The sequence below is a fragment of the Psammomys obesus genome, unplaced genomic scaffold (assembly GCF_907164565.1).
Source record: "Psammomys obesus unplaced genomic scaffold, mPsaObe1.curated_primary_1811, whole genome shotgun sequence".
NCBI classification, from domain to species: Eukaryota; Metazoa; Chordata; class Mammalia; order Rodentia; family Muridae; genus Psammomys; species Psammomys obesus.
This window is the reverse complement of record NW_026596147.1, coordinates 15,243,887-15,262,566: the sequence shown is the minus strand read 5'-3', so window position 1 is coordinate 15,262,566 and position 18,680 is coordinate 15,243,887. Positions and strand designations below refer to the sequence as shown.

Sequence of the window (18,680 nt, the reverse complement as noted above, 5' to 3'; positions counted from 1 at the left end):
GAAAGAAATTAGGGAAACAACACCCTTCACAATAGCCACTAATAACATAAAGTACCTTGGTGTGACTCTAACCAAGCAAGTGAAAGACCTGTTTGAGAAAAACTTGAAGTCTTTGAAGAAAGAAATTGAAGAAGATCTCAGAAGATGGAAAGATCTCCCGTGCTCATGGATTGGTAGGATTAACATTGTGAAAATGGCCATCCTGCCAAAAGCAATCTACAGATTCAATGCAATTCCCATCAAAATACCAACTCAATTCTTTACAGACCTTGAAAAAAAGATTCTCAGCTTCATATGGAGAAACAAAACACCCAGAATCTCCAAAACGATCCTGTACAACAACAGATCATCTGGAGGTATCTCCATTCCCGATCTCAAGCTGTACTACAGGGCAATAGTAATAAAAACTGCATGGTATTGGCATAGAAACAGAAAGGAGGATCAATGGAATCGCATAGAAGACCCAGAAATAAACCCACACACCTATGAATACTCAATATTTGACAAAGAAGCCAAATCCATTCAATGGAAAAAAGACAGCATCTTCAACAAATGGTGCTGGACCAACTGGATGTCTACATGCAGAAAAATGAAAATAGATCCATATTTATCACCCTGCACAAAACTAAAGTCCAAGTGGATCAAGGACCTCAACATAAAACCAGATACTCTAAATCAGTTGGAAAAAAAAGTGGGAAACAGCCTAGAACTCATTGGCACAGGAGACAACTTCCTGAACAGAACACCAACAGCACAGGCTCTAAGAGCAACAATCAATAAATGGGACCTCATGAAACTGAAAAGCTTCTGTAAAGCAAAAGACACTGTCATCAAAACAAATAGACAGCCTACAGATTGGGAAAGAATCTTCACCAACCCTTTATCTGACAGAGGGCTAATATCCAGTATATATAAAGAACTAAAGAAGCAGAAAAGCAGCAAACCAAGTAATCCACTTAAAAAATGGGGAACAGAGCTAAACAGAGAATTCTCGAAAGAGGAACATCGAATGGCAGAGAAACACTTAAAGAAATGCTCAACCTCATTAGCCATTAGGGAAATGCAAATCAAAACAACCCTGAGATTTCACCTCACACCCATCAGAATGGCCAAGATGAAAAACTCAAGTGATAGCACATGCTGGAGAAGTTGTGGAGGAAAGGGAACCCTCCTCCATTGCTGGTGGGAATGTAAACTGGTTCAACCACTTTGGAAGTCAATCTGGCGCTTTCTCAGACAACTAGGAGTAGTGCTACCTCAAGACCCAGCTATACCACTCCTAGGTATATACCCAAAATTTGCTCAAGTACACAAGGACATTTGTTCAACCATGTTCATAGCAGCTTTATTTGTAATAGCCAGAACTTGGAAACAACCCAGATGTCCATGAACAGAGGAATGGATACAGAAATTGTGGTATTTTTACACAATGGAATACTACTCAGCCATCAAAAAGGAGGAAATCATGAAATTTGCAGGCAAGTGGTGGGATCTAGAAAAGATCATTCTGAGTGAAGTATCCCAGAAGGAGAAAGACAAACTTGGTATATACTCGCTTATATAGACCTACAAGATATGATAAACATAATGAAATCTACACACCTAAAGAAGATAATCAAGAAAGTGGACACAGGCGTAGGTGATTAATCCTCATTTAGAAAGACAAATGGGATGTGCATTGAACTTATGACAGGAGTCTACCACAAAAGGCATCTGAAAGACTCTACCTAGCAGTGTTTCAAAGCAGACACTAAGACTCATAACCAAACCCTTGGCAGAGTGCAGGGAATCATATGAAAGAAGGGAAGTTAGTATGATATGGAAAGGATAGGAGCTCTACAAGGACCAAACATATCTGGGCACAGGGTCTTTTCTGAGACTGACACTCAACCAAGGACCATCTATGGATATAACCTAGAACTTCTGCTCGGATGTGGCCTGTGGTAGCTCAGTAACCAAGTAGTTTTCCAAAGTAAGGGGAACACGGACTATTTCTAATAGGATCTCAAGGGCAGGCTGTTTGACCCCCACCCCAGGGGAGGAGCAGTCTGTTAGGCCACAGAGGAGGACTTTGCAGCCAGCCCTGAAGATACCTGATAAAACAGGGTCAGATGAAAGGGGAGGAGGTCCTCCCCTATCAGTGGACTTGGAAAGGGGCAGGGAGGAGACCAGGGAGGGAGTGTGGGGTTGGGGAGGGAATGAGGGAGCAGGATACAGCTGGGACACAGAGTTAACAAAATGTAACTAAAAAGAAAAAAAATAATAAAAAAATAAAAGTTAAATAAAAAAATAAATAAAAACCCTTGAAGGAAAAAAAAAATAAAATAAAAGCACTTTGACCACAAATCTTTTTACTTTCTTTGCCGAAAGAAGTTTTTGAAATACAGTTACCTACTGGAATACAGTAGCAGATGTTTGATTATACAACATAGTAATAGAGTATTTTTCCATCATTTTCAACTTCCTTTGCAATGGATTATCTTCTCTAAAATCCAAATCCCTAGCAAAATCATATTATATGGTAGAAAATATGCCTGGCATAATGACCCTAAATGATAAATAAGTAAGAAATAGGTTGAAAACATCATATGTTTCAGCATTTCTTGGCTGATAAAACAGATCCCTTCCACTTTAACAAGGGAGACTGTATTGGAAATGGTTGTTTGGTTTTGCCCCACAGATCTTTTTGTAGGACAATATTCTTGCGAAACTAGATGTGCATTTAAATTTATATATGTGTGTATCATTGCAAGACATTTTAAAATACATTCCTTTGCTATTCTTTTTTGTTTGTTGCTTGTTTGTTTTTGTTTTTTCTAAGACAGGGTTTCTTAGGCTGTCCTGGACTCACTTTATAGACTAGGCTGGCCTCAAACTCACAGAGAGATGTCTGCCTCTTTCTCCTAGAGCTCTGGAATTACAGACATGTACTACTGTGCCTGCCTCCCTTTTCTATTTTTAACGCACCAAACAAAAAGATTTTGTGGGCTGAATGCTGAATAAAATTAAAATGAAATTTAGCTGTTATTACACTGTACTGTCTAAAAAGTTGCTTTTAATTATTGAAGCCACTAAATCTTTTGGGATTTTAGGCAGTGGTGTCTCATTTTGTGATCTCCACCAATCAGGCAGCTTAGCCAAGTGCATTAAGAAAGGATACAACAAGATGACTGGAAAATGGCCTGCATATAAAAGCAAACTTTAAAAGATTGATAATAATATATAAATTAGAAAGTAAGCATTCATCTCTCCTTTTTCTTCAGAATATCCCTTTGGCTTCCCAAATAATAATGTCATGCAAACATTCTGTCATTTAGTATCAGTGAACATGCTTTGGTTACACCAGTTTTTCATTGTACCCCAAACCTACTGCAGGTTTAAATTATGTAAGGTGTTAACAGAGAACCTTTGACCATCTACAGTGATCAAATACAGCAATTATGCTGTTTATTCTTAGGCTGGCTGCCTCTTCTGACATTGTCTTTGAAGACAACAGATTGCTTCTGGGATCTCTCTTCACCAACTCTCTATCTTTCTCCTTATTGTTGGTAGACAATGTAAATAGGTTTTCACCATTTATTCATACTTTATTTTAATTCCTTAATTATTCTGTTTATGTTTTTAAAACTCACAAATGGATATGTGCTTAATATCAGCCTTCAATAAGTTTAATCACATACTCCATCAAATGCATTTCTATCTTAAAACCAATCTGTTTTTCTTTTTAAAAATTTTTCTCTCATTATTTACATTCCAACTGCAGTTTCCCTTTCTTCCACTTCTCCCATCCTCCACCTACCTTCTCGCTCCCTAAGACCCACTGTTGTTTCATTTCCCTTAAAAAAAAAAAAAAAAAAAAAAAAAGGAGCTGGCCTCCCAGGGATATCAACCAAACATGACATAACAAATTACAATAACACTAGGCATAAAGCTAGTATCAAGGCTGGAAGAGGCATCTCAGTAGGAGGAAACAGGTCCCCAAAGCAAACAAAAGAGTCAGAGACAACCCCATTCCTACTTAGTAGTCGCATAAGAACACCAAGCTACACAACCATAACACATATGCTGAGGACCTAGCCAAGATCCATGCAGGCCCTGTGATTGCTGCTTCACCCTCTGTGATCCCCTATGAGCCCTACTTAGTTGAATCTGTGGACCACATTTTCCTGGTGTCCTTAACCCTTCTGACTCCTACAGTCCTTCCTCCCCATCTTCTGCAGGGTTCTCCTGGCTCTGTCTAGTGTTCAGCTATGGATCTTTGCATCTGTTCCCATCAGTTGCTGGGTGATGCCTTTCTGATGAGAGTTGGGTTAAGCACTGATTTAAGAGTATAGAGTAGAATATCATTAGGAATCATTTCATTGAAATTTTTTTCCAGTCTTGTTTGTTTCTATCCTGGGTCTCTAGACTGCCTACCCTCTGGTACCTGGCCATCCAGACAATATCAGCTATGGACTCCTTCTCACAGTGAGGGTCTAAGTTGGACCAGTCACTGACTGGCCACTCCCACAAGTTCTGTGCCTCCATTACCCATCTTGCCATTACACCAGCACATCTTGCTGGCAGGGAAGATTGTAGGTAGAAAGTTTTGTGGCTGGGTTGATGTCCCAGGCCCACTGCAGAAAGCCAATCTTATATATTGAGGAAATGAAATGAATATCAGGCACAAATCAGGAACAAGACAAACGTATTAGTTGTTTCGATTACCACACAGCAGTAGGATGGAAGAACTAGCCATGGAAATAGTTTAAGTAGTTAGAAATATAGTAATAATTCAAGTTGTAAACACAATGCTGTAGCAATGTGACTTTCACTTGTACATTCACTGTGTTTTTATTTTTTGACATTTTGGTTATGAGCAGAGCCTTTAACAGCGGAGTCATTTCTTCAGGACAGCTTTTATTTTATATTGTACAGACTACACGCTTATCAAAGAGATTCTTAAGTCAAACAGACCTTGCTTCTAAAATGTTCCGCTGATCCATTTTCCTTTTTTATGTCTCACTGCTATGATACTTTCTGTTCTCTTGTTATATATGCTTCATAAAAGACTACTGGATGCTTCTTGTAATATGTAATTTCCTTAATAGAAAGTTCAGACTTTGTGGACAGTTTTATTTTAATCTTCTAAAAGTTAAGCTTATTTACTTAATCAAAAAGAATAGAGAATAAACCCATCTTAAGGAAACTCTCACATACAAAGAATTAATTTGCTACATTTCTGTACATGAGTAGATGGCTATAGATAATGATTACCGTGCATCCAAGATTATTTTTTAAAAAGCTCCAAGATTATAATAGAGTTACAACATTTATCTCTACTGTTTCCTCCTTCAATATCTTATTGCATACCCCTCCTTGCTTTCTTTCAAAATCATGACCTATTTTTTTCATTCATTGTTATCACATGCATATATATATATATGTATATACAAATATTTCTAAATATAACCTGCTCAGTCTGTATGATTTCAGAGCTGGGCAGGTAGTTTTGGGTAACCAATTATTGTACTCTTCTAGGAGTAGGAGTAGAATTTTTCCTACTCTTAGAATTCCTCACATGCCTATAGTTCTTGTGTGGGTTTGAGGCCTTGTTATGCTTGATTCTCGAGACCCCCAAAAGACCACTAGTAGTTGAGTCTGTTGCAAAACACATGAGGATCTTTATTTGCAACTCGAGCTGGAACTCTCACAGACACCACAGCACTGGTATCCAGTGAAGAGCCTGGAGCTCTGAATGGTGGGTGATTTGTAGGTCCCAGTTGCTCCCAGTGCACCCAAAGCAAAGGGATTCCAGCCTAGCAAGCTTCTAGTGGTTAAAACGGAAATGGGGAGGTTACATTTCAGAAATACTTTGTTGTGGGAAGGTCCCAAAACCATGAATGGTTCCACCTTTCTTTGTTCTCTCTCTTGGGCGTGAGGGGAGCCAGCCTTAAGTAATTTGTGCTATTTGCAGGAGCAAAGCTAGAGTTGGAACGAGTTGCACGGGGAGGGGGGGGGCATCTGGGCAGGTTCCCTGGCAATGGTATCTCTAACGAGCAGCAAGGCCAGCTCTTCCCTACAGGTGGCTGGATCTGCCTAGACGAAGCAAGGTCAACTGGCCTGATAGGTTTTAAACTTTTTAGCTCAGTAACCCAAGAAACCTAGTTTTTAATTCTCTGGCCTCTCAGCCTCATGGGCTATTCCCTTTCCCTTTTGGCATGTTCACTGGTGTCATCCTTGTTCAGCAGGTAGTAGTCAGTCATGTGGTGAGACTTTATGGGTGTAGCTTCTGACATTACTAGGAGACATAAATCTCACAGCAAACTCCCTGATCTTGTAGCTTTCACAATGTTTCCTTCCCTTCTCTGCAATGTTCCATTGGGCTTTAGCAGCTAGAGTGCTTTGTAGATGTATTCATTGGGACAGGGCTCCACAACTGTACACTTGATTGGTTGTGGTTTTCTGTAGTACTCTTCATCTGTCGCAAAGAGAGGCTTCCTTGATGAGGGGTGAAGACTACACTTATCTGTGGGTTTAAGGACAAATACTTAATAGATGGTTTTAAGGATTATGCTGATTTACTAAACTAGTGGATGTAGATTCTTCTCTAATATCCCTAACTTATTACTGAGTAGTTAGTTCCTGGTCTACAACAGATAGACCTATTTTATACAACAACCTATTTTGTTTAAGTGCAAACATTTGGAATTGTGGTAGGAACACACATAACCTAAGTGGAACTTCTGTTCTCTGTTGAAAGCAAAGCAACAGGAATTAGACTAAGGGTGGTGGCAGACAGCAAAAGCATTGCAATGCTGGTGCTCCTGACTGCTAGTTAGGGACCTAAATTTTTACCATCTTTCTAAAAATGTTCTAATATATCAGCTTCGATAGAGGGAAGCTAGGACCACGCGTTCTGAAAGTGACTGTCACAAGAATGCTTAAAGGCGCCCCAGTCCCTATAAGCTTAACTGAAGGCGAACAGGCTCCCGCTACAAAACGAGGAACCAAGGAAGCAGCCATCCGTGGAGGAGGCGGGTCTGTCGTGCTCGTTGCTGATTGGCGGACTGCCCGAGAGCCCCGCCTTCCAGCGCGCGCACGGCCGCGCTGTGGGTGTGTCCCAGTGGGCGGGAGCGTGCGCGCGCCGCTCAGAGGACCGGAAAGGGGGCGGGGCGGCGGCGCGCGCTCCCGGAACGCAAGCACCGGGTGCGCGGGAGGGAGGGACTGGTGTGTCGCGGGAACCGGAGCCTGGGTCCGGGAGTCGGGGCGCTGGGGCTGCCGAGGGAAGACCGTCCGTCGCGATGAACACCGTGCTGTCGCGCGCGAACTCGCTGTTCGCCTTCTCGCTGAGCGTGATGGCGGCGCTCACCTTCGGCTGCTTCATCACCACCGCTTTCAAAGACCGGAGTGTCCCGGTGCGGCTGCACGTCTCGCGGATCATGCTGTGAGTGCGGCCGGGCGGGGCCGCCGTGGTGTGAGTCTGCGTGGGTCGGCGTGTGCGCGCGGGCCCGGCGGTCGGTCCCGCGGACACACGTCGCGGTGGCCTCCCGACCCCAGCCCTCCGCGCCCGGCTCCCGGGCTCGCCCTCGAAATCCCCAGTGGCCTGGGTCAGCGCTCCCCTTCCTTCCCGTTCCTGACGTCCCGCACCCGCCCCGGCCAATGAGGGAGCAACACAACAGCACACCCACACCCGCGCTTCCGCCTGGCGCCTTTCCCTCCGGCGAGCAACCGTGGGCTCCGCGGCCAGCCCGCGGGCAGCCCGGCCTGGGTCCCCACGGCCTTGCTGGTCCGGAGGATGAGGCCGCTCGGTGGGGGCTCTGGTGTCTTGTCCGGTCACTGTTGGGTCTCTCTGACAGTACCTTTACGCGTTCCGCCGTGCCTCCTGGACACACTTCTTGCACTGGCTGCCCTGAAGTTCGGATGGAACTGTGGGCGGGGTGCGCTGGAAGGGTTTAAACTTTGGGTACAGCGCTCTCATTTTTATTGTCATTCTTTAGCCAGCAACCTGGATACATCTTTGGGGACACTAAAAATAGAACTTCAGAATGACTTGCCCGTTTTGTTTATAGCATTTCCCTCCATTTTCGGTCACTCTTGCTTTAAAACTGTTTTTAATGTTTGCTCTCTGTGTGAGGACTTCTATCATCTGCCCGGTTCTTTAGCATAGTTTACTCGTTGACAAAATCACCAGCAAGTGTCCCGCCTCTACTACTGCTTCTTTTGATTTGTACTTTTTCCTATACTGTTTTTTGTTAGGTGCTGCTGGTGATTTAATTAGATGTGGTTTTAGATGCCAGCCCTGCCATCGCTTTCAGTTCTGTGATGGCCTACACAAACTTGAAGCATTTTAAACATTGGTGGTGATCTTAAACAAGTTTCTTGCCCTTCTGGGTGTTAACATTTGTTAAAAGTGAAGAAAGTGGAAGGATTGTTGTATGGATTTAAGGTAATTGTGGAAAAGGCACTGTCTCTAACATATGGTATGCACTCATAAACAGCCATATTCCACATCACTTTGGCCACTCTTAGCCTTCTTTCACTCAGTCTACATAACGTACCTGCATTTTCTTTTTTCTTTTCTTTTCTTTTCTTTTCTTTCTTTCTTTCTTTCTTTCTTTCTTTCTTTCTTTCTTTCTTTCTTTCTTTTCTTTTCTTTTTTTTTTTTCTCTTCCCTTGGGTTTTCTCAGAGGTTCTCCTTAGGCATATGAAAATACCTGGCTACCTTCTCTTGTATTGAATTATAGTATTTACTTATTTCCAAACAAAAGGTTTCTCAAATTTACTATTTCTTTGTAGAATTTCTGTTTTACTTCTGGACACAATTATCTCTGGCTGTTTTAAATTGTCTAAATTTTGTGTGTTACCATGAGGCATAGTAAAACTTTTATCTTTACTTCTAGAAAAAACGTAGAAGACTTCACTGGTCCCAGAGAAAGAAGTGACCTGGGATTCATCACATTTGATATAACTGCAGATATCCTTCAATAAAATATTTTATTGCCTTTTCTGTATTTTTGAAATTAGATGCATGTGTAGAAGTTTGGGGAAGAGTGAGTGTGACTGTTGACTACCGCAGCCTGTTATTTTTATCAGTAAAATAGTATTGGTATTTCCTTGTTCACATTTTAAGAAAACTAGAGACTTAGGAAGTACTTGTGTGACTTCTTCATGTAAACATTAATTTGACTCTAGGAAAGAGAAGATAAAGTTAAATCATCTTGTTTAAAGAAGGAAAAGCTTGCCAGAGTTCAGCCTGCCTAGATATAGTCCATTTTCTGTCTCAAATAATCCTTCATCTTTTATGAGAGAAAACAACCTGTATGTTTAAAAAGAAATTGCATCCATAGTGGTTCAAAAGGCTTTTTATCAAAGTGATGGTGCTAAAGTGTGTCACCTTTTATCGTCTTTAGAGCCAGAGAAATCTTAGTGAGTCTACTGTGATTAGTGATGATGAGTTATTTTTTCTTTATCTTGTGTTTCTGTCTTCAGAAGCTCATCCACTTGGCCACCTTTGTCTCTTTTAGGGCCACAGGTTATATAATCCTGGCAGAATATTATTTATTATTAGTAGTAGTAGTATTGGTTGTGGCAACTGTTATATAAAGCAGCTGACCAAAGCATAGGTCTGTTCACCCTGAAATTATTTGTAGTTTTTTGTTTGTTTTGTTTTTGGTAGTCATGTTTTTTGTTTTGTTTTGCTTTTAGATTTATTTATGTACTGAGTATACAATGTTCTGCTGCCTACATGTATGCCTGTACACCAGAAGAGGCACCATACCTCACTATAGATGGATGGTTGTAACCACCATGTGGTTGCTGGGAATTGAACTCAGGACTTCTGGAAGAGTAGCCAGTACTCTTAACCTCTAAGCCATCTCTCCATCCAGTGTGTTTTTTGAGATAGGGTTTCTCTCTGTAGTCTTAGGTGTCCTAGAACTCACTCTGTAGACGAGGCTGGCCTCAAATTCACAGAGATCTGTCTGCCTCTGCCTTCCAGGTGCTGGGATTAAAGGCATGCACCACCACCTTGCAGCTATTTGCAGTTTTTAATGAAGCAAAATTTTGCATTCAGTTATAGAGTAGGAATTAATTTAAAATGTGCTCTTTTTGGAAATAGAGATACTATCGAAAAAAATCTTAGGATAAATTTGTTTGTAAATTTTTATCCCACTTTTAAAATCTTAGCTAAGAAGTTTAGACATAAATGAAAATAGTAATTTGTATTCTAGAAAATGACATTAAGCCACTGGGAGTATAGCTCATTTGGTAGGGTTCTTGTGTAGTATGCATGAAGTCCTGGGTTCAGTCCCAAGCACTGCATAAATAGGGCTTGTGGGGCTTGCCTGTAATCCCGGCATTCCGGAGGAGGGGTCAAGATCGGAGGGTCGGAAAATTCCAGGACACGGTTGACTACTATGTTTATACATTATCAATCAAATTATAGTTTGTTCAGATTTTTCTTTTTTTATTTTTGTTTCTCTGTGTAGCTTTGGCTGTCGTAGACTTAACCTTGTACTCTGTAGACCAGGCTGGCTCTCCCTCCCCGAGTGCTGGGATTAAAGGTGTTTGCATCACAACCAGCTTGTTCAGATTTTCTTAATGTGCTCCTCATATTTGAAATTGTCCCATTTGTTTTGTAAGGAACTGCTGAAGATGTCTTCTTAATTCTGAGCAATAACTTGTAGTGGGAATACTTTAAAACTCGATTATTATAAGCTTGTAACTATCAATATGTAGATACACATCATAAAATTAATAATTTACATATAATATTAATAAGATCCTCATGTTAGCTCACTTCGCAGTTGTGCTGTAGTATTGTAGTTCATTCTGATGAGTGCACCTCCCCAAGATGAGTGGAACCATGTTAGTGTGCCTTCACTCCTACCAAAGACCCCTACACACACACACACACACACACACACACACACTTGAGACAGTGTGATCTGTACTGACCTGTAGCCACATTAACTTGTGTGGAGTGCTCTACTTGAGCTCAGGGTACATGTGTATGTTGCTGCTTTGAGTGGTAGTGATTGGTTCTGCTCTGAAGCCCCACTGGGATTGGTTTTCTGTGAAAGACTAAGTCCTCACTCTTTTGAACTTAGTAGACAGAATTAACGGTTCAGTGTCTAATGTCTATATATATATATTTTTTTAATAAATATGTGAGTCAGTTATGTTTGCAGGAGCTGGGAAGATGGTAGCCTCTCCTGACACAAACACACAAACACACACTTTTGGAATGGGCTAGATTTTACGATATTTATCCTGTGTTTTTCTTTTAAATTAGTGATTTGGTACATTTCTGGACTACTTGTTTTATTTTGTTTCATTGTTCATGTTGCTATTGATGTTTAAAAAAAATCTGTTTGAAAGTTGTGTGCTGCTTTGGAATCTTTACAGTCCTTAATTTGTTTACATCTAGAGAATATATTTGATTGGAATGTTAAGCAGTTATTTCTTTATTTGTCAGCAGAATATTCAACAAAAAATAATGTAAGTATCTAATTATATTATAATAGTTTCTTTGTAAACATTATTTCTTATGAATGGATATAATTTTTTTTAAAAAATTACTTATTGGAGAGTCAGTTCTTTCCTACCTTAAGGATTCCAGGGATTGGACGTACTGAGTCTTCCTACTGGCCCAAGAATATAAATTTTTATATATTCAGAATATCTTACTTGCATAGCTTAGTTTAAAAAAAGAAAGAAACAAAAAAGTCAAACTAATGGAGAGATGGCTACAGTGAGGAAAGCTGTCTTCCCTGCAGAAGCCTGTTTATACTGTCTATATCGTATAGCTCTCAAGCATTATAGGGTCCAGAAAGATGTGCATGCTACTACAATAAAATATTGCTTGATTGCCTTAGCTTCTCTTGTAGTGCTTGTACTAAAAAGTATGGAGTGGCTTAATACATCAAATTAGATACATACAAATAAAACATTGATTCTTTGTTGTTTTTGCCAAAGCAATTCTGTGGTTTTCATCAGTGTAGGTAAGTGTGGTTTGAATAAGTATGAGCCATGGATTCAAGTGTTTGAATGCTTGGCCATAGGGACTGGCACTATTAGGAAGTGTGGCCTTACTGAAGGAGGTGTGGCCCTGTTAGGTGAAATGTGCCACTGTGGAAATTGGGCTTTGAGGTCTCCTATGCCCAAGCCTAGTGTGAGTCAACTCTCATTCTGCTGCCTTTAGATTAAGATGTACAATTCTGGGCTCATCTAGCACCATGTCTATCTGTAAGCTGCCATGCTTTCCACCATGATGATAATGGACTAAAACTCTGAAATTTTAATCCACTCCAATTAAATGTTTTTCTTTTTTAATTAATTTTTTTTCATGTACATTTGCTGTTGCATGAGGGAGTTGATCCACTAGAATTTGAGTTGCAGACCAGACAGTTGTGAGCTGCCATGTAGGTGCTAGGAATTGAACCAGGGTTCTTTGGAAGATCAGCCAATGCTCTTAACTGCTAAGCCATTTCTCCAGCCCCAAATGTTTTTCTTGTAAGAATTGCCTTAGTCATGATGTCTTTTCACAGCAAGGGAGAAACCTAACTAAGATGTTAGGTAATTTGTAATTAAAGGTGGGTCTATATTTTATTTGACCTGTATTAGAGGGGAACAGTCAAACAGCATTATGTACTCATTATTGGTAGATATATTTTATGCCAGGTATTTCATTAGCATATAGGTCATACTTGGGTGAGGGAGCTGTAAAATCAGCAAAATGTTTTAAATACAGCAGAAAAGACTTTTTTTCAAAATAAGAGTTTTGATATCTGCATTTTAAAAAATCATCAAAATGAGGAAGCTATAGCTGGGATACAGAGTGAATAAATTATAATAAATAATTAACAAAAAATAAATATAAAAACATTAAGCCAAAAATAAAGAACAAAAATTGAAAGAAACCTTAAAGGGTTAAAGGAAATAATCAAAATGCATTTTAAAAATAGAAAAAGCTGTTCTTCAAAGTAAGAATAGCTTGTGTACATAAACACTATTGAATAGGCATTCAAAAGTTACGAGGATCAATGTTACTTTTATGGTGAGTGTATGTAATTTTTAATTCTGTTTCACCTCAGTAAAACCAGTAAGTTAACACTAATTTGGAATTATATTATTGCTTTGGTGAGTAAATAATACAGTTGGATTCAGTTGTCCTGCTCTTTGCTTATTTATTTAGTGTTTGAATCTGAAGTGATAATGTTTCTGATGAGTTATCTAATTATTTTCAATTCCTGCAGGCTTTGAACCAAGTTGTCCTTTGGGACAAGATTGTTTTGAGAGGTGATAATCCGAAGCTGCTCCTGAAAGATATGAAGACAAAATATTTTTTCTTTGACGATGGAAATGGTCTCAAGTGAGTGACTCCTTGTCATTTTTAACATTTTTTAAGTAAGATTGCTAAGATAAAGATGAAATTTTTTTTTTTTTTTTTTTTTTTTTTTTTTTTTTTTAAGAAAAAAATATTGTGCCTAGGGTATTAATAGCCCAGTGGCAGAACACTTGCCTGGCATGCACAGAATTTGGTTCAACTTTCAAGACAGGAAAGGAGAGAGGAGTGACAGAAATAGGGAAGGGGGAGGTGTTAAAAATATTAGTAAAACAATTTGGGAGAAAAGTGTCTGTGTATTTTTAACTCAGCTGAAAGCCTGAAGAAAGATAAAAATTTGTTATCTGTCATAGTAATCACTTCTCTAGTAATACTAAATGCAGTAGTAACAATGATAGTTCAGAGCTGTCATAGTTTGCTTTCTGTTGAGATGATAAAAACACCATGAGCAAATCAACTGGAGAAGAAAGGCTTTATTTGGTTACCAGGTTACAGTTCATCTTTAGGGGAATCGAAGGCAAGAACTGAGGCAGAGACAGATCATAGAAGAATGCCTCTTTTTAGCTTCCTATCTTGCTTTCTCTTTCTTTCTTTCTTTCTTTCTTTCTTTCTTTCTTTCTTTCTTTCTTTCTTTCTTTCTTTCTTTCTTTTTTTCTCTCCCTCCCTCCCTTCCTCCCTCTCTCCTTCCTTCCCTCCCTTCATTCTTTTCTTCCTTCCCTTCTTTCCCTCCCTCTCTTCCTCCCTCCTTTCTTTTCTTTTGTTTTTTGAGATAAGGTTTTTCTGTGTAGTCTTGGTGCCCTGGACTCCCTTTGTAGACCAGGCCGGTCTTGAACTCACAGTGATCTGCCAGCTTTTGCCTCCCAGAGTGCTGGGATTAAAAGCATGTGCCACCAAGCCTGGCTCCTCAGAGTGTTTTCTTATACACCTCAGGAAAACCTGCTCAGGGATGGCAGTACCCACAATGGGCTGAGCCCTCCCACATCAATCAGTAATCAAAAAATGCTCCCCATAAGTTTGTCTACCTGACATTCTGAAGGGGGTCCTCAGTTTACACAAAACTAACCCATACAATAGCTTTTATTGTTGGGTGTATATGAAGCAGGTTTTCTTGTAAGTAGGAGGTTGCCACTGCTAAGGTAAAGGTCTAAACTCAAGTTGGGGCAGCCTGCATGAGGAAGCAGTGTGGTGGGTCTTGTGCTGATACCTAGGTTTCTAGTGTTGCTTCTCTGAGTTTCTTTTCTTTTCCAAATTTCACTTTACTTTCCACAAAAAGAGGACATCAGAATAATCAATGGTCAAGAGCTCAGGTCATTTTGACCTTTTATGGTTTATAAGAAAAGCTTTAGGAAAAGAGCTAATTTGACTAACCACACCTTTGGACTTGCAAATAAAGAATTTCGATTATGATAGATTTTGATCTGCTGGAGTTTTCACTTCTTAATAAAGCAGAATTAGATTTCAGATTATTGCCTTCTGAGTCCTACCTAGCATGAGGCTCATTTTCTCTTCATTGTATTCTACTCATGTAAGCGTTCTTGTTGATAATTAATTGTAGCTGTGAGTTTAGGTTGGTCATTTAGGCTATCTGTGAATGTAATTCTGATGTCTTCTAGCGCTGTCTGTGTATTTCAAATGGCATGAAGAAATTGTTCTGTTTCGTCTGTTAGAAATAGCTGGTTATAAATGCATTTGATTTAAAGTCTTTGTTGAGTGATAAGGTCTGCTAACCGTTGTTATTTCTTTTTGTAGGGGAAACAGGAATGTCACTTTGACGTTATCCTGGAACGTTGTACCAAACGCTGGAATTCTACCTCTTGTGACAGGGTCAGGACATGTATCTGTCCCATTTCCAGATACATACGAAATAACTAAGAGTTACTAAATTATTCTGAATTTGAAAAATATTTTTATACGTGATGGATTGCATCTCATCTTTTTCCTGTTTATTCATTTGTTTTTGGTTACTTTTTTCTTTTTGTTTTGATGTAAGAAAGGCAAACACCAAAAAAAACATAGCTGAAGTAAAAGGTAGGGGCTGCTAAAGCTTAGTTTTGCAAACAAATAAAAGGGCTGCCAGAAGAGTAGTAAAAGAGTGAGGCAACTGTGCAGGAAGAACTAGGTTTGAAACAATTCTTTCATTTGCAATATCTTATGGCCTATAAAGTGAACATACATGGCTGGTGATGTTTCAGGTGTCTTTAGAAGCATTATATGTTTTATGTTCATGCAAGTTGACAGTGGTTGTGACTTAGACATGAACTTTTATCTTTTAGTGTCTGTCAGATTACTGCACACATTAATATGGTTCTTTGAAGTCTGGTTTACAAAAGAGCACAGTGGTAGAATTTTATTTCCCTTGTTTTAGAAATTCTCATGCCTGTTTTCCTTAGGTGAGTAGCAGCTTTCTGCAATAAAAACTAAGGACTTCTTTGATGCTGTAAAAATCTAGCAGGCTCATTATAAAGTTTCAACCCAACCAAATGTGTGTCTTTTAGTCTTTTCAGAATTTTCCTTTGTATATCTCTGTAAATTTTCAGCTTTGCCTTTGAAAGTTGAAAATGTTTGCATGGATTGCCTCCTGAATTGAATTTGTCCCACTGAACATGCCTCTGTAATTAGTTATAGTTTTCTTAGCTTCAGATTTTAACAGTTGGAATAATAAGAATATTTGTGGTGTGCATTTCCATTTTCAAAATTCTCTCATGTTTGAATGTTGTCTTGAGTCCTCATAATGAGGCAGATTGTGCAAATGTTAGCTCTTTGCAGGTGAAGAAACTGAAACCCAGAAACTTACTGACTTGCACCCTACTAAAGAGTAGGCAGTGGAGTTCTCATACCTCAGTGTACACATTGATCACACTCATCTAATTTTATTGTATTTTTTTGTTACTTTTGCATTCCTTCTAGGAATGATAAAGTATGAAAGTAATTTTCCAGCAGCCACCACCTTACATAGTGATATTTTTGTTTGTGAATATTCATTTTTACCCATGTTAAAACTACATAGGTTTGTAAAATAATTTAGAGATAAAATACATTATAATTGAGTGAATATATAATTATATTTGACAAGAAATATGTCTTTTGCAGTGATAAGTACCCTCAGAGGTATAGCAGCTGAAAATGGGCTATTCTTTAATACAAGAACAGACACTGTAGGTACATCCCCAATAACCTAAAAGGGCTGTTTACTAGCAATAGCATAAATTAGCATTTGTTCTATTTACTTCATGTGAAGTGTATCTCTGTTCAATGATACTCATTTTAACAGCTCTCTATGGGGTGGTACAGTTCTTACAAATCTATGTGAGTGAGGTTTTCAGACCAACAGAAAGGTCAAAGGCCCATCCTGAGTTTGGCACTAGCAGTTTCATTAACCATTTCAGGATCTTTGTTTCTTCATATATAAAATGATCTTTACTATGGTACAAATCAGTGAAATGTTTTCTTCTGCTCAGCTGATCATGAGCAGTAAATCACTTTACTCATCTGAAGTCATGGAGATGATGCAAAGATTAGCACAGAGTTCATAGTGAAATAAGCTTCTGGTATATTTTATACCTACAAATTGAGCTTTATTCATTGAATAAATAATAGATGTGTAAAATCTGCAAGTGTCAAAGCTTAGAATATCTGGGTGTGTCCTGCTTAAGGAAGCCATGACAAGCCTGTAGCATTGAAGCTAGACCTCAGTTTGTTTTGTAGTTCAGTATACTTCTTTGATGAGTGGATCTGTTACTTCAGCACAGATTAATATAACTAGCACCAATATTATTTAGAATTACTAATTGGAAAGCTCAATTTGAGGAGTTTGGTCAGGAAAACAAGGAAAGCCCAGCTAGCACAGTGTGACAAAGGTCTTTGCTTTTCCAGACTAAGGGAGCAGCTCAGTATATGGCTGCTCCAGCATGCCACTAGCCCTGTTTCTCAGGAACTTTATTGCATGTATGCAGGACTTAGTTTGTAATAATTCTACATCCTACAAAGTTTGTATGTTTGATAACTATCTCTAGTCTTAGTACTTTAGAGAAGTCCTGTCAGATCTCTGCAAAGACTTGGTGCTTCATATTTTAACAAAGTGAGGTGGTCAGTTAGTCTGAACCCACAGTTAATTCTGTGAAAAGAGGATATTTGCAAGAATTTTAGTGAAATGTTACAGTTAGAAATGAACTTTAAAATGTAGTGCTCAGCATGTCCCTTTCATTCTCACCTAGAAACAGCCTCACCTGCCTACTTTATACCTTTTCATTGCATTTAGTGTCCTTATGCTGAAACTGTTAAGAATATAATAGGAAAACTGTTTGGTTTGAATATCTTTTCTGGTAATTATTTTACAGTTCTTCAGTGGTCTGGCTAGCCAGTTATTTATGTGAAGAAGTGTGCTTTAAGAATTAAAGCTTTTAATGGAGGCTGGTACTGGTTAATGGAGATTCTGCTTTCTGATACTTTGACCTCGTAGCTGTGACCTCTGATTGTAAGCAAACATCTATTTGAAAAGCAGCTCTAGATTTCAGTAGCAAGCCTGTGTACCCACAAGACTGCCAGTGGTTCAAAGATGTATGTTTCAAAAGTTATTTCATAGTTTTTATGCTATTTGAGAAGTTGTTTGCTTACAAAAATAAATTCAAAGGAAAATAGTCCATGAAAATGCTGAATATATATGTGCAAAGACTTTCTTAACTATAATAAATATTCAACATTTTTCTAATAAAGGTGATTTTTTTTCTGAGTAAAAGTATGCGTTTTAAAGACTTCCAAGATTTCTGTGTTTTTTTGGAGATGCTAAACTAAAAGGAAACCAGGTTGTGTGCACTTCAGATTTGAGGAATGAGTGTGTGGCCAGGCTCAATAAACCCAGAATGTTCCCAAAGGTTGTGTGTTCCCATACTAGACTGTAAGTCCTGTAATGGCAGGCTGTTAGATTTGTGCTTGTATCTTACACAGTAAGTGTCTTGCAGTTGATAGGCAGGTGCCAAATAAGTATTGGTGATGAAGTGCTTGTGTCTAATATGACACAGATGTAGGTACACTCTGTCTGTACACTGCCCCTCCCCCCCTCCCTTTTAACTCTCTCACTGGTTTCTGTCTGTTCAAGCTCAGTTGTACTATGGTGGTGCTTCAGGTTCTGTCATGGTTTTGTCCCAGGTTTTTATAGTAAGGCAATTAATTGAAAGTGGCTGTGAGCTGAATGTAGTAGGGCACTCCTGTAACCCTAGCACTTAGGGAGTCAGAGGCAGGCAAGATCTCCATTAGTTTGAGGCCACGCTAGACTACAGTGTAAGTCCAGGAAGGACAGCCAAGATTACACAGGGAAACCTTGTCTCAAAAAAAAAAAAAAAAAAAAAAAAAAAAA

The 18,680-nt window shown here is 39.1% G+C and overlaps 1 protein-coding gene across 1 annotated transcript; it reads left to right on the top strand.

The window, feature by feature from the left end:
* Window positions 1-7,153: 7,153 nt before the first annotated feature.
* Spcs3 (signal peptidase complex subunit 3) lies at window positions 7,154-18,078 on the top strand. The gene is made up of 5 exons (XM_055593621.1): window positions 7,154-7,426; window positions 8,883-8,958; window positions 11,407-11,481; window positions 13,239-13,354; window positions 15,077-18,078. The coding sequence occupies exons 1-5, from the start codon at window positions 7,284-7,286 to the stop codon at window positions 15,207-15,209; spliced, it is 543 nt and encodes a 180-aa protein (XP_055449596.1). The 5' UTR covers window positions 7,154-7,283; the 3' UTR covers window positions 15,210-18,078.
* The last annotated feature ends 602 nt before the right edge of the window (window positions 18,079-18,680 follow it).

Coding starts and splice junctions, on each gene's coding strand:
- Spcs3 (XM_055593621.1), top strand. CDS start 7,284: ATGAACACCGTGCTGTCGCGCGCGAACTCGCTGTTCGCCTTCTCGCTG. Junction 7,427..8,882: donor CACGTCTCGCGGATCATGCT/GTGAGTGCGGCC, acceptor CTTTACTTCTAG/AAAAAACGTAGAAGACTTCA. Junction 8,959..11,406: donor CATTTGATATAACTGCAGAT/ATCCTTCAATAA, acceptor ATTTGTTTACAT/CTAGAGAATATATTTGATTG.